Raw genomic sequence first — 22696 nt, forward strand, 5'->3', positions numbered from 1 at the left:
AGGCAATGTTTGTTTTCCATAAACAGTTCAGTTGTTTAAACAAACACTTGGGGTACAAAAAAACTAAGCAAATTGATTCTGATGATGGGTTCCAAAAGGCTGAAAGCGCCACTCTTCTAGCCCAGGTAGGTGCCACGTCCAAACACCTTTCTGCAGGAGCAAGTCAGGGAACACACAGCTCCAGGAACAAGTCAGGGAACACACACACACATACTAGCTTTCTAGTAGTTCAAATGCCAAAGCCCCAGGGGGTTGGTTTTACAAGTGGAGCTCTCAGTGCGCATCTCCACTAGTAGACTGCTCCTTCAGCATGCACTTTCAGTCTAACAGGTTGAGATCTTAAATCCAATAATTTCCTCTAAATTAAACACTTGGAGAAAAAAAAAAAAAACACACACACACAAGAAACAACTCTGGTCAGACCAGACACAGATCTTGTTTTAGAATTTATATTGGAAATAAAAAAAAATATATTTATTACAAAACAAAACACAACAACAACAAAAAACACCACCTAACAACTATAAAGCAACAGCTTTATCAAGACCAGATCAGCTCCTGCAGTTGCTGGCTTGGAACTCAGGAGGCTCCAAAACCTTCTCTGCTCAGTTACACAGTGACGAACCCCTGCTGTTCTCCTAGCAAGACTTTTCTTTAGAAGCAGCTCCATCAGCTGCAGAATGAGACACCCACTAATTCAACTGACTTCTAACAGATCCAGTGACAGATTTTTGAAAGTATTTATTCAAAGACAGGATGATTTCATTACCCTCATCATATAAGGGGTTGGATCTATCCCCATACTTGGGGATATTCCATCAGATCTCAACTGAATTGTAGGAACCCTTCCCACTTTAGCCTAGTAGGAAATCACATCATCAGCTTTCATAGGCTGTAAGAGGATACCCAGGACTACCTAACGGTATGATCACAGTGAAAAAGAGGCAGGAGTGTTGATAACTTGTGTGCTACTTGTTAACACAGAGACATAATTTTCGTTTTGGCTAACAAATGAAGCCAATATCATGACAGCTGGTTGGCTGCTGGAAGCTCTCTGCTAGTTTAAAAAAGCCGGGATTGAGATCAATGGGTTTGTTGAATGACGTAACAGATAAGTGACATCTCTCCTGGTGCAGCCAGGCCCTGGAAGCATTGCAAGATAATGACACAGAGAAACAGCTATGCTGCAGGATCTTATAACGCAGAAAAACCCTACTACAGATTGCAACAGCGTCACAAAACGTGGCTAAAAACAGGCTACCACAAGAATCTGAATGTGCATTTACATTGCTAACAGCAAAAGTAATGCTTCAGTTCTTTCAAAACCATGTACGTGAGCATCTGAAAGGCACATACTTCACGTTGGTGTTGGTGCAGATGATGTACTCAATCTCGTCAGAGTAAGGATTCTGAAACGTGAAGCTGCTGGTTCTGATCAGCATCCACTCCCGGTTTTTGGTGCGAAAACGATACATCACAGACAGGACCTGACCTTTCAGTTTCACAACCTGCAAAACCATTTGGAAAGGTTAATAAAAGGAGATGATTGCTACCTGCTGTGCAGATGAATAGTAAACAGCAGTAACTGGTGTGTTCTGAACTTAAATTGCAGAAACCCATGGACACAGCAGGAAAATTCTTAATTCAAAGAAAATAACCAAAATCTGATTCATGTTTGAAGTTATATCCTTCAGAGTCAGCTCCCCATGCTTTGTTATGTAAAATGTCCTTTCCAGCCTGCATATAAGCAGAACACAGATTCAGGCACCAACAGGTTGTGCTGTTATCCCAACAGGGAAGCTTTAAGAAGGTTTTAATCCCAAACATTTATCAAGAGAGATTGACAGAAACCATAGAGAGGCTTCTTTTAAACATTTATGTATATATGTGCATATCATAAACTAAATATTACAGCTGAAACAAAAGTCCACAACAAATTTTTATAAGGTTGGCTGTTCTTCTGCTTGGATACCTGGCTATATGATTCATGTGTGACACAGCAAATCATACAGTAGCATCAAAATTTAGTACAATATTTAAATATATATATATATATATACTTACACACACTTAGAAACTACATATGGATGTTTTTGCTTTTTTCCCTACAAACATTACAAGCCCAATAATCTTTACCCTAGTGCCTAAATCTTTTTTGAGATCACTAATATCTGATCCTGAAACACTCTGAGCATTACCTGCTGAGTGCCTCTACCTATCAAAGCCTTCTGTATCCACGAGGATTCTGACATGTATTTCCCTACAAGATTTAACTCTACCATTCCTCCCCCATGGGGTGTGACAGTCTTGCCACACAAAGCCAACAGAAGCACTCAGTCACCACAGTTTTGGGGCCAGCTCACTGACACAAATGGAAACTGATGGTGGGTTCTGGGTGTTAATTCAGAGGTAGCTGAGAAGCAAACATTTCTGCGGATTCAGCCCTTTTGGTCTCAGGGCATTAACCTCTGTCAGAGGGGCATGCAGACGGCCTGGGGGCCCTTTCAGCCATCCCAGCATGACTTGGAAGACCTCACCAGTCATCCTTCTCAAGCATTACTTAAAGGCAGAACCACCCCAAGACAAAAGACCTCAAAGTGCTGCTCAGGACAGCTGTGTTTTCCGTTGCCAAGACAGCCACGAAATACCAGCACATATTTTGGACTGCAAGTCTCTTATGTCTTCATATTAGGAAGCAGCAGTAGGACACTGCTCATCTGATGTCACATCCTGACACAATTCCTCTTCTCCAACAGTACTGCACTAAGTCAGGGTTACTCAGAGATGGATTCTCTCTCAAAAGTGTCTGTTCATAACTCCACTTCGGAGAAAGCTTTAACACACACCCTGTCCTTGAAGCATAAGAACAGACGCACCATGCAGACTTCAAGACACACAGCTAGCAGGACCCACAGGCTATTTTTAAGAAAGACTATCCAAAAAAAAGACTATCAAATTTTAAGTCCCTTTTCACAAATCCCTGTTCAGTGTCTTAGTCTGGCACCTAGCTAGGGCTCTGCTAAGCATCTGCTCTCTTATATCTCATCTCTTCTTTTCACTGCCTCTTCCTAATGATAGCAAATGACTTAAAAAAATAATCCTTATCTTATGCACTTGTTTCCTCATTATAAGTTTTCCTGTCCAAAGACTGACAAGTTCCCTTTATACCTTATTTTTTCCAACCAATGAACTGGTAACAGTATTTAAAAACAGCAGTTAAATTGCCCAAGATAACACAAAGATAGGGGAAGAGATGAAGAACAAGTTCTACATTTTGTCAAGAAGTGATAAACCAGAATGAAGAAAAGCAGTTAGAGAAGGGTCATAATTCATAATTAAAGACATGAAAGAAAAAGGATGGGAAAATAATTTTACCATTATTTACCAGGGAAAGATAACTAATTGGAGAAATACTAATGGGAAAGACAAAAAGAATAAAAAGCGGCGGTACCCTCGACCTGTCTGATGTGTAGATGAATTTTGCTGTGTGGAACAGATCCAGTAAGACCTTGCTGGGATGGTAACGATCAGGGAATGAGAACTCCCAAAGAAAACATAGGAGCCAGCAATTATGTTGGAAGAAGACAGATCCTTAAAGGCATAACCAGAGATACGAAACAGACAAAAATGATTTGTCTCCAGAAAAAAATACTTAGCAGTGCACTAAGCTTCAAATGTAGTGGGAATTAAGCATGTGCTAAATGAAACAGCTCTTAGGGGCATAGTTGAATATAAATGAATTTACCACCTACTAATGGTTAAGTACAAGTTGCAGTGCTTTGCTGAAATGAACCTTGAAGATTACTTCTGCAATACCTAAAGTTAAAACAGACCATTCCAAAAGAAGCAATTTAAGCTGCTAAATAAAATATTCACTAAAATAGTTTCAATAATTATACAAAAATAATCAGAGCTCACACATTGCATGGAAAGACAATTTTGGGGGAAATTCAGTATCTCTGTATTTGAAAATAAACACACCACATAATAAATCAAGTGAAAGAGCATCCACAACTATATACCAAAAAACCTATGATGGCAAAGTGCTAACAAGAAACACTTTTGGCTTTCACAAGAAGAAAGAATGAGCCAGTGTTTGAACGGAGAGACCAGAGATAATCCATTTTAATAGCATTAATGAAAACAGAGCATCAATTCTTTGCTTGGACAGCATACTTGCTTATAACTAAGTCAGAATTTAAGTGTCTGGCAATAATCATTTCAAACTTTGGCCTTGGTAGCCGAAGTTTCAAGGAAGTCAACAGTTGGGTACCAAGACAAATTTCACCTTGATTCTCTCAGTATGATGGAAAAAAAAACAAAGGCTTTGATGTACCGAAGATGATGTAATAACGGGTTATCTCAAAATGAGTAATGTGGTCCTGGTCCCTGGGAACCCTGGAAATAAATGCACTTACTCCGAACTTTGAGGCCTGGATCTTTCTCTCTTTGACAAGCACGGATGAATTTAAGAAGCATGCTCTAAACAATACCTGCACGCTGGCACTGTAGCTGCATTATACGTGTTATCTAATAATCCTGGGTTTAAGTCAGAAGAAAACTTCTATGGTTCCAAGTCATTCAGCTGGCACTTACCTGGGATATGTGTGTTTATTTTTTATTACTTTTTCACTAAGCTACCTCAGCTGGGCCTCAGGGAAAGCCTACTGCAAATAAATGCCACATCTTGTCGAGGGTTCTTAATCATTATCTGCTATATTTCCCACAAGTAGTTATCTCAGCAGAAACCCAGTATTTACCCTGTGTCTTTATTGACAAGCAATCAGGTTAGGAAATGTGCTCAAATGCATTTCAAATTGATCAACTAGCTACAGGACTAAATGGAAAGAACGACAAAAAAAAAAAAACACACAACTTTTAGAAATGTCTGGAAAAGTTCTAAATAATACTAAGGCAAAGACCTTTTATTTTTAATAAATGCTTTTGTAGTTTGAGTTCAGTGAGCAACATTCTATAATCAGCAATTTTCTACCACCACACCCAGGGTAAAAAACACAGAACTTGTGTAAAAGTGTCTAATCTGAATAGCATCCGACTGGATATCGAATAGCTGTATTCTGGATCCTTTGATACTAAACTCTATTTGTTGATGTTGGCCTTGAGAATATCTCATTTGGGCCTGATTTTCCCACCCTGATGAATGAATTTATCTTCCCAAGGAAGTAAAAGCTTTGAGATGGATGCTGGCAATTGACCAAAACCTGCAAACCCCTCCCTCCTTTCCTCCTCTATTATGCACCAACCTGGTTCTGATACTGCCAGCAAACTAGAAATTTCAAGTTTACAGGAGGTTTGAGAGAAAAAAAAAAAAAAAAAAAAAGAGTTTACTGGAAATCACAGTTACCTTTTTAAGCAAAAGTCTTGTAAGGCCAAACTAACAATAATAAAACAAACTGCAATGAGCTATTGTTCTGAAGTATGAATAAAGCAAACACTAATTCTGTAATAATATATAAAGCACAGAGATCACTGGTGGGAAAATCCTGAACTGTCTTAAAGCAGTGCACACAAACAAAATAGAACAAAAAAAAGATTCAAAGCTAATGCTTAACCTTTACTTTCTTACATTCTTCAGAAATAAAAACCACCTGGTGCATAGCTCAACTGTTTACTTCAGTCTTTTATTCCATGATTGAAATAACAGTTCCAATCACACTGCTACTGTACTGAACAAAAATATACAGAAAAAGGAATCGCCTGCTAGAGAAACAGCACGATATTTTCATAGATTGGACACAGGTCAAGTGAATGGGAACTTTCACTTCTAATTTGCTTTTTTTTCCTGCTGTCTTTCTGCATGACCTTGAGCAACTCATGGAAGTCCCTGATCCAGCAAATTGTTTATGGACATGCCCAGTACTGAGCAGTGACAGCGAAGTGCCCAGCAACTGACTTCAGGGAAACAGCAGCAGCCCCCTATGGCCCGAGTGCACTCAGTGAGCATCGAGTCATTAACTGGCATGTTAGTTAGTCAGCCTTCCTGAGCCCCAGGCTGCACTCAGACAATCACTGCAGAGACAGATATTTGACTTGGTACTATCCAGCAGCATTCTGTCACTGTCTCTTGCATGAATTAGTGAAATCAATCATTTGGGCTTTAGTGAAAAACAGCATATGCATTCTTGCTGCTTTTCTTGCACCACTGGTGCCATCAGGCATAGGCTTGGGGAGCTGAGCTATCTGAAAGCGAGTCCTATGCAAAACCGAGCGGTCCTTTGGCTACCCCACCAGGCAAGGCCATCTGTGCTAGTATCAGGACAGTAGGAAGGGCAGGGAGGAGGTCAGGGAGGACAGAAAAGTGGGAGTAGGACTTGACTGCTGGTGACAGGACGCCATCAGGTAGGTTTACCCGCAGCATCACACGACGTGAAGGTAGGGTGGAGATGACAGGGTGTGGTAAGATATTTCAAGCATCCAGCTCTCAGATGCTCCTGCCTGTGAACCAATACCTTAAAGTTAAAAGGTCTTTAGCTGCTGTTTGAAATTGATCCTTTCAACAGCCACTGCAATGGATGCCGAGCGCTCACACACTTGTCCATTTGAGGATGGTGGTGGTGGTAAGAAATAGCTCAGGAGCACTGATATCTTACACTATATCAAATTTAGAGACCATAAGCTGAGTTTCACAATCCATGGACACTGAACACCATTCTGTTATTCTCCCCAGAGAAGTTTTTTCAAGCTCCATTTTTGCATGCCATGCCTGAGTAAATAGTTTCGTTTAAAAATCACTTCGTTTCCATGCTTCACAGCTGAAAACACATCTCAACATCTAGCACAAGATGGAACAACAATCCTTGATTGAGCTATAGGCTGTTGTCAGAAAATCTGGAACCAATTACATCATCTGGATCTCAGTAATCAGTTAAACATGATACACAAACTTGTTCTAGTGCATGGAGGGAAGGCACTGCAAAGACCAGCAGTGAGCAGAAGTCTTGGGGGAAGCACTCCTACTATATGTCCCAGATTAATTTGAAACAATAAGCACTACAATGGCATAAATGCCTCTGTTGATGTAAAGTGGTGTATTTCCCATAAAGGATATGAAGCAGATTATCTATGCAAGCAAAGAATTTATGTCGCAAACTATATGCAGGTTTAATTTTGAAATCCACTGAGTTTCAGCTAACCCTGTTCTCACTGAAGACACTAGAAGAGCCTCGGGAGGAAGAGTGAGGTCCACTGCTAAGCAAATTTAACAATGCTAAACTGTATCTGTGAGTATGTATCTATACATTGCTTTTATATTCCCCTCTTAAAAAATCCAGAGAATTACAAATTAATGTAATTACTTTCAAGTCAACAGCCCACCTTGTTGAACGTAAATAATTTTGGTTACCACTTAACACAGTGGGATCTATGCAGGCATCTCTGAAGTGAAAGGACAGCTCTAGCTGTGCAGCAAACACTTGGTTAACTTTTTGTAAAAAGAAAACAAAATATATAACAAGGTGATTTATTTCTGAAAACAGAGCCAACAGATGCTGAGCTTAAGCTACTGTTTATGCGGCTTAACTGAATGCCTTAACTGATTAACAGACTGTTTCATATCTTGCCACTCCTTCCCCTGGATAACAGAAAAATACCTTGAAATGTAAAATAAAAGCTATTTCTCTGAATGAAATAGTAATAAATAAATAAGTAAACAGCAAAGGAAAAGGAACAGGATGCAGCACCTGTTGGAAACTCTCTCTCAAATGGCTTTGATCTTCAGGATGGCAGAATTCTAAAATGTCTTTCCCCAGAAGATCCTAGAATAAAACAAAGCCTTGTAAAAGACCCAAACCACAATACAAATCCCTGGGCAGATGTGTGAGTAATCCTTGCAGCCACTAGATCCATCATCCTCAAAGGGACTACTCAGTTAATCAAACATGAACATAAAAGCAAGGTTTATAGGCATCATGCCCTGCACTGTATTTGTCCTGCTGCACAGACACATCCATTTGCAAACATATATTAAGTGATTTTTTTTAATACCTGTGAAACAATGTCTTGAAGAGAGTGACATCCTCTACAAAAATACATTCTATGGCAATATTTTTTGTAAAAACGGTCATTATAAAGCTACCTAAAATCAAAATAAATGGAAAAACAAATTAGAAGAAATGACTTTTGCCTGTAAATTGCAACTGTTGAGTTATCTGAGGGAGGGCTGTGGCAGTCAGAAGCTCATTTATTATTCTCCTCAGTTCAATTACTAGCCTCCTACTCACAGGAACAGATGTAAGCCTAAAGGAAAGTACATGCCATAAATGATCTTCTCTTACTTTTCCAGAGACTAGCAGAAGTTAAGATTTACAGAGCTAAAACTCTCTCCAAGCATTGTTAAACTTTCTATCACAGCATGTCTTCATTGGCTAGCCATGCAAGATTTAAAGCATCTTGCCATTTGGATTTTAATCAGATCTGAAAAGGATAAGAAGATATCCCCCATATAAAAGGGAAAACCAAATTTTACAGAAGCAGAGAGAGAAAAGAAAAATGAACATCATTTATTTCACAACATATGAATTGTCAGCTACAAATATTTCATGTTTTGCTGCTTTCATTTTTAATGTGCAAACGGAATTCTCTTTATCAGGTCTAACCAGTCTCCGCACTGACAGCGGCTCACTGACCTGGGGCTGGTAGCCAATGACACTGATGCATCTGGGGTCGACAAACGTGATGACTCCGTCAGAGTTGTGCCTCGACAAGAACTCGGTTGGGACCGACATGCCATTCATGTCCATGCACACTGGAGAGCTGGTTACCTAGGACCAACCAAGTCCACAGCATTTAGTTCACAGAACAGCAACCTGAACTCAGATTTGATAATAAAGCTAAAGAACAAAATCAGTTGGCAAACTAACTACTGAGAAAGTCATATATAAAACCACAGCATGGGTATATGACATAGAACCACCTTTATGCTACTTTGCACTGCAATTATCTCACCCCACGGCACTTTGCTAGGCTTAACAGCACAGCAGGAAAACAAATACATCAGAAGTTCCCAATACAGTAAGGATAGAATACAATTGGATTCATCTCACTGTGTGGGACCACACTGAAGTTAGGCATCTTGGTTCCTGCCCTTGCCAACCAAGAACGAGAGCCTCCCCAAGGACAAGTCAAGCCAGCCATTTTAGGATGGGAAGGTCACTCTTTAGAAGAGGCCAACTCATTATCTGTAAATGTATCTAGGACTAGCTCAGACTAAGCATTCAACTTCCAGATAGCCGCAGCCAGGTGAGATGAGCCTCACCTGAAACTCCCAGACAACCTGACCAAGTTTTCCAGAGGTTGGTGTAGGTTGTGCTGTTAGACCAGCAAGGGGCTGCTAGCAATGAAGAGACACAGGTCTCCTGTAAACGCTCCTCAAAGCTCATCAGACAGAATGAAGCACTTCCAGCTCTCTGCCTGAAAACTGTGCAATCAGCCCACTTCATTTCCATCCGTTCCTGCTGCGGCTACAAATGAGACTATTGTTTTTCTTACAACTTTCAGAGCCAGTGAGGCTAACAAGGTGCCAACGCAAAAGGAACAAAATCTCATTTTTTGCCGTCAGTTAACTGGCAGACTTGCCAGTTGACTGTATGCAACATTTCAATTTACTGTTACAGAGCACAGCTTTTCATTTCTGTACCTTGACTCCTTTGCAATTAAACCCATCCCCGGAGCCTCCTCTTGCCCTCCCTCCCATAGCCCTGCTGGCTTCTGTAACCTCACAGATGTTTTGACACTCCACATGTTACTAATGCGATTTTCTCGGAAATAGTTTTTCTTTGGCAGCTCTAACATATGAATCCCCATAACTTCCTTCTCTCCATTAGTGGAATATATTACCCCTGATTATAAAAGTATGATTAACTTCAAAAACATCGTGCAATACTTTTGTAGGTCTGCCATCACAATAGAGACACACTCTGCAGAAGTGCTGACGTTTCCAGTGATGTGGAGGCTGTGTGCCTCGACTAAGGCAGGCTTGGCACCTGTGCTCTACCAAGGGGTCCCTTCTATCCTGCAAGGAGTGATGCCATCCTAGCATATGGCAATGAGTGCAGGCCAACAAGGGATCGTGCAGGAGGCTCAAACACGTTTGCTCATGGCAGAATTCCCACGCTGCAAAAGTAAAAACTAGCTTTCCTGCTGTGGAAACTGCGACTGCTCCAGATTCAGCTCAGAATTCTCACCAGCTATGGGCAAAGGATATATAATACATTGGTTGCAACGGTCCGGACAAAAAGGCAGTAAAGTTTTATTCTCACAGTTCCCTCAGCTGGCATCACCTCTGAATGCAAAATACAACACATGTTGAGAAAAAAGCCATTAGATGTTAAGTGCCTCTTGACTGCCTTATCTTTACCATTTTCAAAATAACTCCTGCAATTACCTTCCTTCAAGTAATTGATTAACCAGAATGAGAGGACAGGTGAGAGAACAGCAGGGAGCATACTGCTGGTTTTGGGAGCCACTTAAACCTACCATCTGCAGCACCTGTACTCCCAGGATTCTCACCACCCACAGCACTGCAGCCCCATGCACCCTACAGAACAGCAGGTCCGCACGTGCCCAAGTTCCAGGAGCATCTTTGTTGCTGTTGTTGGGTTAAACATACGTGTACCAAAACCACATTGTCATTGCTCTGTCGATGTATTCCAAGCAAGCCCCAGACTGCACACAGACATCAAGACACTTTATGCTTTGGAAGCATATTAAAAGTTATAGTCAAGAACCAGATCTTCGTGCAAATCCTTTACACCTAAACCACAACACTGATTAAGTTTTCAGAAGTAGTTTACATAAGGAAAGACTGGCATTACCTGAAGCCTTCCTATTGCCACGAGGCAGTATTTACTACCTTGTCCCACATCAGCGTCTTCTTCTGGTATAGTCATTCCTAAAGTAAACAATAACAAATACTGTTATAATTAGGAAACTGGGATGAGCAGAGATGCTGCTGGCCTGGTTCTGTGCTATTCTAGATGCTCTGAATCATACCAAACGACCTTATCACCTTCTCTAGGACTCAGACATTATCTCCGGGTTCAGGTCAGATGATCCTTCTCAACTGTGCTTGATACTACACATCTCAAATGCGAATACAGCAAATACTGCAGCAATATTTCAGCTGCTGAAGACAAAGCAGGTACAAAAACTCCATACCACACTGAGATGGGCAACAACATTTCCACGAGGACTGCTCTGCAGCATGTTACTGGAACCACGTTGTCACTTAAAATGGTCAGTCACCGCATGCTGCATTCAGTTTTCTTTGTGAATAATCTATTATCGACAGCCTTAAAAACAAGGCACAGCCTAGCTTATTCATCAACTTCATGCCCACATTTAACAGCCGGTTTTACTTTTTTCTGTAATGGACTAAATCTGGGTCGTTACATTCAAAGACCGAAAAAATGCGGATGCTTAGCTAACAGTGCATGTTTCAGTTGTGTAACAGGAGTAACTACTATAAACACAGGAATAATTTCAAAACATACATGTGTACTGTTTTCCATCTCAGTGTTTCACAAATAGGAACACTCAGATTAGCTCTGTTTACTCACTCGCTGGCTAAACTTTTAGTAAGGCTATTTCCCAACTCAAGTTTTGAGATACCAGTTTCCTATGGAGGATTTGAAAACAAAAAAATATCCCAGTAGTGACACTGATGACTTACTTAATGTGATTTGCAAGCTCTTTCACAAGACTTTTCAAGGAATTCAGTCACAACAGGCAGTGAATCATTTAAGATGCATTTTTGGCTTCAATAAGATTCATCAGTGAAATTAATTGCAAAGCAGTTACCAATCATGAAACAACAGCCACCCTATTGTCAAAAATTATAATTCCCCACATAGGTTAATCTTTGGACCACGCAGAAGACGATGGCATACAACTTTTTTAAATGACACCTCTGGAAAATGACAATAAATGCTAGTAAAGGAACTGAATGAAGAAGCTTCTGAATGATGTATTCTGTATCAAAAGAATTCAACCTGATCTACCAATTTCTAAATATCATTCTACAGTTATTTTTCAGTTCCTATTGGGTTATACAACAAAACAAAATACAGAAAGTATGGATAAAAACATTTACATATATATCTCTCTATATATATCATGATCACAAACTTTAATTGCAACAAAATTCACAATTTTGGATGGCCGACCTCATTTGCAGCCACTAACAGGTAACTAGGATACTTCTAAGGGACCTCAAGAGGCTTACAAAGGAGAAGCACCATTGTCCCTTCTAACAAGTGGGAAATTGAAGCACAGAAAGACATTTCCATGTCACACACAAGAGAACTGAAAAAATGTCAGAAATCCTTTGTCTTCTACACAATGATATTATTATTTATAGACACAATTTTGGCCCTAAATTTAGCTTTAAACCTATGTGATATCCCTCAACAAAAGTTCAGACACTTGTTCTGAAATCTTTCCTTAAGTTGTGCAAAAAGATCAAGATGGCAGTATTTGACCTCAGGAATACACTTCAAAAAAAATCAGTCATTAAACCAGTTAAAAGTAACAGGGCAGAACCCTATTATTTTTCAATTTCATGCTTCTGACCAAGTACCTCCACTGAACCACAGCTTCACCTGACTGGGGCCATGTAAAACATCCCTGAAACGAAGACAGGCTGCACGGACACCTCCTGCGGGACTGCGTTGTGCTGCCCGCAGTTAATCGGGTCCTCCAGGCAGCTAAATCACAAAGCATTGCTTTGACATTTCACACACCACTATTCCAGTCTCTCTTTCTTCACCCACTAAGTAAACCATGAAAAAGCCTCCAAAACATAAGCCCCATGCTCTGAGGGAGCAGCATATCACCAAGTGCACAAACCACCGACATGAAACCACAGCTAAGAGAGTCGGATTACCGAATTATTTTGTTTTTCTTCCTTGCTGTGTTTACAGAGTTATTTCTTCAACACAAGGCCTAGTAATTAACTAATGACAGCTCCAATATGCAGAAGAACTGAATTTGGCTGCCTCTTAAACAAAAAAAAAAAAAGAGAAGACTGTCCTGAAAAAGCAGCATCAAACACATCAACTAAAAATCCTGTCCACTTAAGACAGGATTTTGGCAGACACAAGGCTGTTTGATCACATACATGTGGTGGGTAGGGAAGGCTGAGAGACTGAAACTAAAGGCAGACTCCTCCACGTGACCAATTTTCTTTCTAATTAGGTGTAAAATGGTTAACTTAGGATTGCATGATGCAGTTTGCAAAGGGAATTGGACTCTGTTTCATCCTACAAAGCTGTGAATGGAGGAGTGAACCGAGCGCAGGACAAATTAAATGATGTGGTAGAAGGAACACAAGGATGCTGACTTTGATGCGAAAGGAATGCAGCAGCATACAAAACAACCACATGAAGAAAGAAAATTGGAGCAACAGGAGAGGACTGTAACACTTTGGCTGGAGGTCTGCAGCAGGGACTGCATGCCTCTGGGGATGTCGCTCAGCCCTGAGCTCCACACAGGGCAAATCTGCAAGTTCAACCGTCAGCCAAAAACCAAAACATCCTAAAAGCCAGCGCCTGAAGTAACGGCGGTTACGCTCAGACAGCTTGGTAGCAGAGGTCTGATTTCACTGATGGTGAGTGACTCGAGATCCTGCCACCTCCAGAGGATTTTCTTGGGGGATGCTTGGTACTTCTGAGAGGTAGGCCGCTTAAACACAGAGAAGAGTGCTCTTAAGGAGGAAATTTTAGACCTTCTGATTGGATAATCTTAACCAAAAGATCTCTTTTAAATGGAGTTTTCCATTTGGAGAGGACAATTTTGAAGTATGTTCCTGTGACTTCAACAGCAGTTTCAGTCACTTCCTCAGTGGCACAGTGCATTGAAATGACAGCAGAGACACCCAGCTGGATGGCTTCCACTTTGCATAATCTTTTTTTTTTTGCAGCTTTCAACAGCACTTTCCTTTTTAGGAACTTTGTACAATCTTGCTACTGCCCAAATAAACTCAAAGCAACATAAACAATCTCCAAAATTAAACCAAGCTAAGAAACACCATTTCTGATGGAACTCTGTCGGCAAGGAAAGGTGTTGATCTAAACTTCACCTTTTGTTGTTGTTGTTTTTTCTTTTTTTTTTTTTTCTTTTTTTTTTTTTTGCAAGATGGAGTATATTTGGTCTGCATAACACACTGGAAAAGTTATTAGTTGGTTTATCCCAGAAGACACATTATGAATAATAAAAAAAAAAAAAAGCTGGAATTAATCAATACGTGACCCAGTAAAGTACTGACATTTTTCTAAAAGTGCCCAGGGCAAAAATATGCCAAAATGACTGTCCACTTGTCTGCAGTGTAGGGGCTGTTCCTGATAGCACTCCACAGATGGAAGTTATTTTCTTAAGACAGATTTTGTTAAGACAGGTTTGTGCAGCTCTTAACAAAATGTAACATTGCTCCTAAATTCATCAAGCACCATCAGCATCATCAGAAAAGTTTCAAAAGCATGCAGGAGAGCAGCCACGCTGCTGACCTTTAGAAGACATGAACAAAATAAACATACATCAGTTACTCACATTCTTTACATGTAACCCTGACAGAGGCTTTATTTCTCAACACCAAATATATGCTTCTCTCGAATAATAAATATAGTGCAATGCTTGTTCAAGTTAATATCAACATTTTACACAGCTAAGCCTGCAACGGAGCATCACAAATAGAACATTGTGCTGTTAGAGGTTATATTTAATTTCCAAGTGTCCTGTGTGCCAGCAAACAGTTTCCCACAGGGTAATGGCATGTGTTTGTGTGGACATAAGGAACTTTTTAGTTTTCCCATTGAGCTTCCAGTTGGCTCTAACAACAGAAAAAAACTTCATTTTCTGCCTTCTTTCTCCGTCCTTCTGCCCCACGCTTTCTGCAAGACACAGAACTGTGGTAGTGGATTTGTGGTTTCACTTCACTACACTCAAAAATAAATCATTTGTGGGTATTTAGAAAGACGTGAGTGAGTGCCCAGTGATCTCTAGCAATCCCCTATAAATGCCTATCTCCATCAGAACCATTACTGATAGAGTTACATGCCTGTGCATGAAACTGCACTGCATGCGATTACTTCTCGTACACAACAGTGGGAACTGTGGATATTTACAGCATACCGAAGAAAATGATTGTGAAAATCCCACTAAAAGCTGAGGTTCTTTTTTTTTTAAAAAAAACAAAGCAAAACCCAGAACTTTAAAATGACAGTACTGCAAAGAATATTCAAGCAACTATTTTGTTTTGTATTGGAAGAGGGAGTACTCTACACAAACGTCCAGATTCCAGCCAAAATTTTAAAATAACCTAACAGCTTTGGCATGCTGTGGTTAAGACGTTACCGTAAGTCTGACTTGGAAGACCAAACTGTTTCTTTTTTAAGATAAAAAACTAAGGAGGAAAAAAAGAGGAAGATTTCAACATTATTTGAATTCGACATTATTCTGGGACTTTTTATTTGAAGTTTTTGAAATGAGGATCTATCTAAGCCTTTTCTTCACAATGTTTTCTTCTGCAGGTCCTGTTTTTGATTTACAGAAAACTAACAACATCTTGACAGACTGTATCTTCTCTCTCCACAAAATATTTTCCATCAATTGCTACAGCATGAAAATAAACTATTAGGAACATATCATATGGACTACATAAGATTAATTTCCTTTCAGGAATAAGATGCTCTGGGATGAAAAATTTGTAATTTTTTTTTTTTGCTTAAGTTCAAAACTGAATGATCAGGAAAAGGTCAGCATTTCTCAGTTTTGTGACTGGTTATGAGCTTGAAGCATTCTCTGGGCTAAGAATCACACGGTCTTCTAGCTGGGCTGCCTCATGGGAAACAGGGGGACAAAGCCTGGAGCTGGTACACAGCCAGTTTCAAACAAGGGGGCTTTTCATCTCATTCAAAATAATGCAACACTGCACTGTCGTTACTTATTCTAACATACACTCCACGTAAGAAATGAACAACATAACAGGTTGGAATGTTGATCTGGAAGATCTGAATCCTCTCACTTCCACAGAAAACTTACCCTGATGCAGGGTCCACCTAAGGTCAACTTAAAATTTGTGAGTGTATGGGTGTGCACATATCATATGCTGGGGCTTGTACATGCACTTAGAGCTTGACCCTTCTGCTGCAGACACAAAGGACAATGAACAGACCAGGAAAACACCCAGTCTGAACAGAGCCACCCCTCCAAGCAGCTGTCTTCCCTCTGTGGTTCACTCGACCAAAGGCAAACCCCACGGGATTAAGGGAACGGCCAAAGAGCACCTTCTGCAGGGGAATGCAGAGGAAGCATAGACTGTGCCCTTGGTCTGCTTTGCTAGGAAGGAAGCAGATGCTGCCCAGCTGCCCATGGGCCCTGCCTGCTCCCTGCTCACTTCTGGGAGGACGACGAGGTATGATGTTTCCTCTGTTTTCTCTCCCGTCTATCACAAAGTGACAAAGGCACTACGGGCAGCCTGCCAATAAGCAGGTGAGCCTTGCTGCTCCATAAGGTGAGAAAAAAAGAAAGAAAAAAAAGGCTAGATGGGCAGAAGTGATTTCACACTGACCACAGACATGAGACAAAACTGAATTTGCTTTCTGCTTTAGATCTCCAAAAAGCAAGCCCAAACCTTAAAACATGCCACCATACTGATGACAGCTGTTCATAGTTCATTTGTTTTCATGTTTAAAATATTCAAATTACCTGAGTGATTTAGCATAGGTTACTCATAGCAGCAACTGTCAAACCTTTGACCAGCTGCTCTATCACATTAACACTGATGGTGCATCAGTTCTTGTCTTAGCATTTCTGCATCACTACTGCTTGTGTTCTATAGCGTGAGACTGAAAAAGAATTAACACACTGGCGATGGACACTGCAATACAACCCAGAAAGAAAAAATACTGGGTGCTAAACAAATTTAATTAAGTGCAGATTAAGTAAATTTGCTAAATATTTGCTATTTTCTTTATGGAGTATGCCTTATGTCTTAGTTGCATAATACACGTGCCACATTGCATACTGTGAAAGAACAAGATATAGAGTTTATATTGGAGTGTCCACTTGGCAATTGAAAAATAAGTGAAAATGATACTTTCTACAGCTAATTTTTAAAACAGCTGACATTTGGCACAAACACATTTACTCCCATGAATGCATAGATGATGAAAAGGCTGGGGGCTTGTTAATTGCTACCTGACTTGAAAAAAAGTAATTTTATTACAGGGTGGAAAAGCTTTAGCAAATTCGATTACTCGTGCAGTTATTTCATTTGCTTTGCACATTATGGTTGAATTACTGCTGGAAATGAGAACAAATGTAGTAATGTTGCCACTGATTTACCCAAATATACTGGAAGCCAATTCAGCCTTTAGATATTCCCATTCCCATTCAGCTCCTAAAGACACCGTATACATGATAATCACCAATACAAACTGGGTAAGACTTGGGGGTGAGGGCAAATAAATAGTCATGAAAGATGTCTCGATTCTGTACTATATGCCCTGAAAAAGGCACTGAGGCGTGACTGTGACGAGTAACAATCTGGATGGTAACATAAAAGAACACTGAAATTCCACATATGGCTCTTAAAAAAACTAGAACATCCCTTAGGACTGTGCTATAGTTTGGAGGCATTAACATTGTGGAGGAGCACTGGGATATCATAGGGGGAGCACCATGGGATTTTGAGGAGAGGAGTAACAGAAATGGGATGAAATTCAACATTTCTAAATGCATAAGCATGCACTTGGGGACCAATAACTGCCACAGACTACAGCAACAGAAACGGGATGAAACTTCATATTACGAAATCAGAAGATCACACAATTCACAGCTATTTTTGTTATAAACTGGAAGATACTGAGTGACAACAACTGAGGAAAAGACAGTCTGGTATATATATTAGGCAACTTAAGATGCCAACAGGATGCACCATATAAAAGAGAAACAGACCATATCATATACTGCCAGTCAGGACAGGAAATACCCTTTTCATTATATATCACCGCAGTATCATCTGGAACAAGACTCTAGCTCTGGTGACCGACATTATGAAGAGTGAAGTTAAAAGATGAGTAAGTGCAAAGAAAAGAGTACATAGTAAGAGTGGAGATTAGAAGTGGGATGATTTAACCAAGCAAAGTAAAAGCTGACAGGATATGAATTCCTTCTGGAAGTGCACCAGAACACTGGAGACAGAAACCAGAAAATTCCTGCTTGATCTTATGTGAAAGATAGTCCAAGAATACTGACATAATCTTCCCATAAACTACTGAAGACGAGACTGGAGAGGATGCTAAGCATGGGACAACTGTGTGGTTCTGGAGGAGCTATAGTAGGGGAAAACACCTCACAGCCCTGAAACGTTAGGACTCTAAGGTTCCAATACTGTACAGCAAGCTTTTCATTTTAAATGAGCGAGGATCTCCAAGAAATCTCATTTGACCTGCATCTTTCTGAAGAGACATCCTGTATATCACAGCTAAATTCACTTATGCTTGGGAATACCAACAGAAAGACCGACCTCTTTGTGGAAGCAAACAAAAATGTTTCATTTTCATAGAGCAATTTACATACACTGTTCTGTTCACTCTTCTGGGATTGAAATGAAATTGGAACATCTTGACTTCTACATCATGCTGAAGTATATTAAACAATATCAGTAATAAGAGCTGAGGTTTTCACTGTCTGCACTGTGGTCTGAACCAGCACAGATCACGTGTGATATAAATTAGCCCCGTTCTTGGCTGCAAAAGTTACAGAAAATGTCACAAGCTTCAGTTCTGTACTATTTTAAACATGTATATTTGTGTGTGCTTGTGTGCAAGATGAAAATCACTGGTAACTGAAATATTATATAACTTCTGAAACTACAGTTCAGCAGGAAATCAACAACAGGTTTACGCCTGTAATCTGCACACCCGTGTACAGACTCGGTGCAAACTACTTTTAGCATTCATCCCTGCCTAAATGTGATTTATGCTTGTGGTATACAACCGCAAAAGGGCAGGACAACTCATGGCTTGATTCATGCCAGGCGCTGTCATATTGCAAACAGCCCTCTTCAACTACTGCAAATGCCAAGGTCAGCCAGCCCAGTTCATGATGATGTCTGGATGAACTCCATTGTCTCCTCTTTGAATTCTTCCAGGGTAAATATTCCCATGTGCAATACTAAGTTACAGAAGGTAAACGTTTTCTCTGTAGTTCAAAGAAGCACATCAAGACATGTTTCTCAGAAAAACAGCCTTAATAGAGAACTTGTCACAAACGCTGAACATTCTTCACTACCACCACCACTTTGAAGCGAAGACCTATGCACCAGAATTGAAATTACACATTTTCATATGTGGGTTCTTGCAACTTGGTACTTAAATACAAAAGCACTAGTTGGTGCTTTATAGAGGTACAAGCACTCTGTGTTTACCTTCTTAAAATCTGGCCATTTTTATGTGGGCTATCAGACTGAACTTTTGGCTTCAATTGCTGTAGTCCTGCATTACTGACAACTCCTACAGCACTCCATGGCAATAAAATTGAGAAGGGTTTCACAGGAACAATGAGGAGATTTTGAAAGTGTAACAGCTGCTGACTGCTTGATATTCAAAAGCCTCTAAAATCCGATAGAAGACCAGCTCTGTACCAGCAAATGGATCCTGAGCCATGTTTCCATCTCTTTTTGCAGACCGTGCGTTGCACGTCGTGTACAAGATACACACCTGCTGGTGGCCATGCCTTGATATAGCCAGTGCAATGGACAACAGCATACTGTGCTTCACCTTCTTTTACTGGGCCAAGGCCATTCCTAAATGAAAAGGAAACACAAAAATATCATGTTGATTGACATGCAGAATAGCTTTACATTTTAAAACTACTACTAATGATTTATCGTTAACGTTAATATTAGAAACAGCCATGACCCTAGAGTTCTGCACAATATCAGCTCTATTATGATGCTACTCAAACCTTACCTGTTCTCCACAATACTGCTCAGAGAAATACAGTGAAGCGTATTTCAGAGATGGTACTGGTTAAAGACAAATTGAGTAACTTGCTCACAGCCTGCAAGAAGATCCAGTGACTGCCACAGCTGAACTGAGTGGCAAGCTCTCCTCCCCTGTGACCCAGGACTACTTCACATTGTACGCCAGTGCAGATGTTTGTCCTGGTAGTACTCTTCGGCACTTGAGCATTAGACCAGTGGAAAAATGAGAGTGCTTATGGCAACTGACTGTTGCAGTAAATTAAGTAATAGTACCTGTATCTTTTTCTCATGGTGGTTATTCTGTTCAGAGGTAAATGATCCAGAGGAGCATTTCCACACCTAAAAGTAAATTCATATTTGAAAGGGCTCAAAAACGAACATAAATACCTGAGATGAAAATGCATTTTAAGATCTTTATTAGTATGCATAAGTAGACCGTAATGGATATTTATTTCCGACAGGAAGTCCCAGATACATCTTTTCTTAGAACTTGCAGCTTTCAGAGCTCAAGCCTTTTGGGTATACTACTACTATTTTCTCTATGTCATAAAGAAAAATAAAGATTCCCTTCCAACTCCCCAAACCTAAGGACTATTTGAAACATTCCGAGAGTGGCTTACACTTCAAGATATAAATAAGATACACTTCATAGAAATAAATTACAAAAAGAGTGAAAACTAGACAAGTTTGTGTCAGGTCCCCATACACCGACACAAAAAAAATCGCGGTGTATTAGTAGCTTTCTTGGACAGAGCATTACAACTGCCACACACCAGCTATAACATTGTTAGATATTAAACTAATCTTTGCAAGAATGGACTATTTATACTGACAAGTAATTTTGTTTAACACTTGTTCCTGTATATTTTGTGGCATTTCTATGTGTAACAGCATAATTTTAACAATCCGTTTGAAGCTAAGTAAATAGTTTGAAGGATTGAAACAGTTCGTTTGCAGTTGACAAAAAGAACAATAACAATGAAAGAAGTAATCCCAAGGAAAATTCACATTATTTGAGGATCATTCTTCTAACAAGGTTTTTATTTATTTATTTTTACCAGTCACTGCCAATGAGAAGGAACAAACAATTGAAGTGAGATTTAGAATTACAAAAACAATGGGGCTACTGGAATGTCTAAAACTACTTTCATGCACTGGAGTTTCCAGAATCAGTGTTAAAAAATAACTGCAATTTGAATTGTTTTAAAAGCTGGGGAAAAACAGTAAACAGGACATTAGGCCTTCCTTGCACAAAAAAGTCCTCCTCACATGACTACTATGTGCAGCTTGGAGGAAGGGAAATCAGTGTTCCAAGTGTCTCTCTGCCAGGCTGTATTTCTTTTCCCCATGAAATTAGCAGTTAAATGTAGTAACACCACAGGATTCAGGCTGCTGTCTTTCAAAAGAAACAAGGCGCTGCCAACCAGCAGCATCTTGCCCATGCTGGCAAACCACAGCTGCTACACCCAGAAATGTATCTGAAGACATCTCCTGGCTCCTCAGACTGTAACAGCCTTGCTAAATAACATCCAAAAGCCTAACTAGTAAGCTCTAACCATCCTTGGCACTGGCTGTGGGTTGCTGTCTCCTTGTTAGAGAAGAAAAGATGCTTACTGAATAGCAAGTGTCAGACTTAACGTCTCTGAAGAAATCTTTGAAGCCACCATATTTTGTTTCCTAACAAGCTACAATAGAGAAAACTACAATTAACGTTACTTGAGAGGATGCGTGCATGATACTGGATTCATAATTTCAAAAGCCAAATACAGTTAAAATCAACAGGAGCAGCAACCTCATATATTCCAGAGCATTGAGAAAAAAAAGTATGAAAACAGGTCTTCGGAGTGTAGCCCTCATCCTTCAATTTTGAAGCATTCTCCTTGTCTGATGAACACTACTGTTGAAATACACATTTCTTACTGCATCCTCCAACACTCATTATTTGTTTAAATTATGGCCATTACGCTGCATATATCACTACAAAGAAGAGCGAAGTCAAAAGCACAGGGACTCTTTGCATGGACTGAGTATGCCAAGGCATAAAAGGAGCTACAGCTTTCAAGTCTGATGTTGCAGGCATGAAGTATACAAACCCCTTATAAAGGCACCTACCAGCCATATATTCTGACTCCTTGCATGACCGGAAGAATATCCACCACAATTAACAGAAGCACATGGATCTGTCGTAACGTGTCAAATATTTTGGTTTGTGCGTTCCATTCCATAACAAATTCTACATCATCTGTTCTCAGAGTACATATTGGATATAGGTTGCAAATGCAATTATGTACTTCCCCCCCAACCACACTGAGAGGAAGTTATTGCAATAGCAATAGACATTTTATCCAGTTTGCACTACAATAAAAGTGTCCACAAAGCTCTAGTCAGAACCATCGGGCAGGCAGACCTCTTAGGAAGCCCAAGCAATACAGGAGAAGCTGGAAAATTGCAAAATAAAAATCCTCCAACAATTACTCATTTATCTAGAATCAACCAGCTGACATCTGGTTAATTCATACCAGGCTTAGGTTAATTCTTCCATAGCTGGCAAGTTTGCAGCTGAATTCCTGTTTGTCTTCAAGATTCTTTTAATATTATTGGTTTGTTGAAAAAATACACAGAGTTGGGCTTTCATTACACTTGCGAAAGCTCAGTTCCCAAAGTATCGATTTGAATAATTTGACCAGAAGAGAC

General features: G+C 40.0%; 1 protein-coding gene across 1 annotated transcript in view; it reads right to left on the reverse strand.

Annotated features, from left to right (window-relative positions):
• ARNT2 (aryl hydrocarbon receptor nuclear translocator 2) overlaps positions 1–22696 on the reverse strand; it is a 102828-nt gene that overhangs the window by 21444 nt on the left and 58688 nt on the right. The window contains exons 7-12 of the mRNA XM_084293237.1: positions 20276–20341; positions 19737–19822; positions 10833–10909; positions 8646–8780; positions 7701–7775; positions 1357–1508 (exon numbers count right to left, since the gene is read on the reverse strand). Coding sequence (XP_084149363.1) covers positions 1357–1508; positions 7701–7775; positions 8646–8780; positions 10833–10909; positions 19737–19822; positions 20276–20341 — 591 coding nt within the window. The remainder of the gene's footprint in view (positions 1–1356; positions 1509–7700; positions 7776–8645; positions 8781–10832; positions 10910–19736; positions 19823–20275; positions 20342–22696) is intronic.

The sequence above is a fragment of the Netta rufina genome, assembly GCF_964035555.1.
Source record: "Netta rufina genome assembly, chromosome: 11".
Classification (NCBI taxonomy): domain Eukaryota; kingdom Metazoa; phylum Chordata; class Aves; order Anseriformes; family Anatidae; genus Netta; species Netta rufina.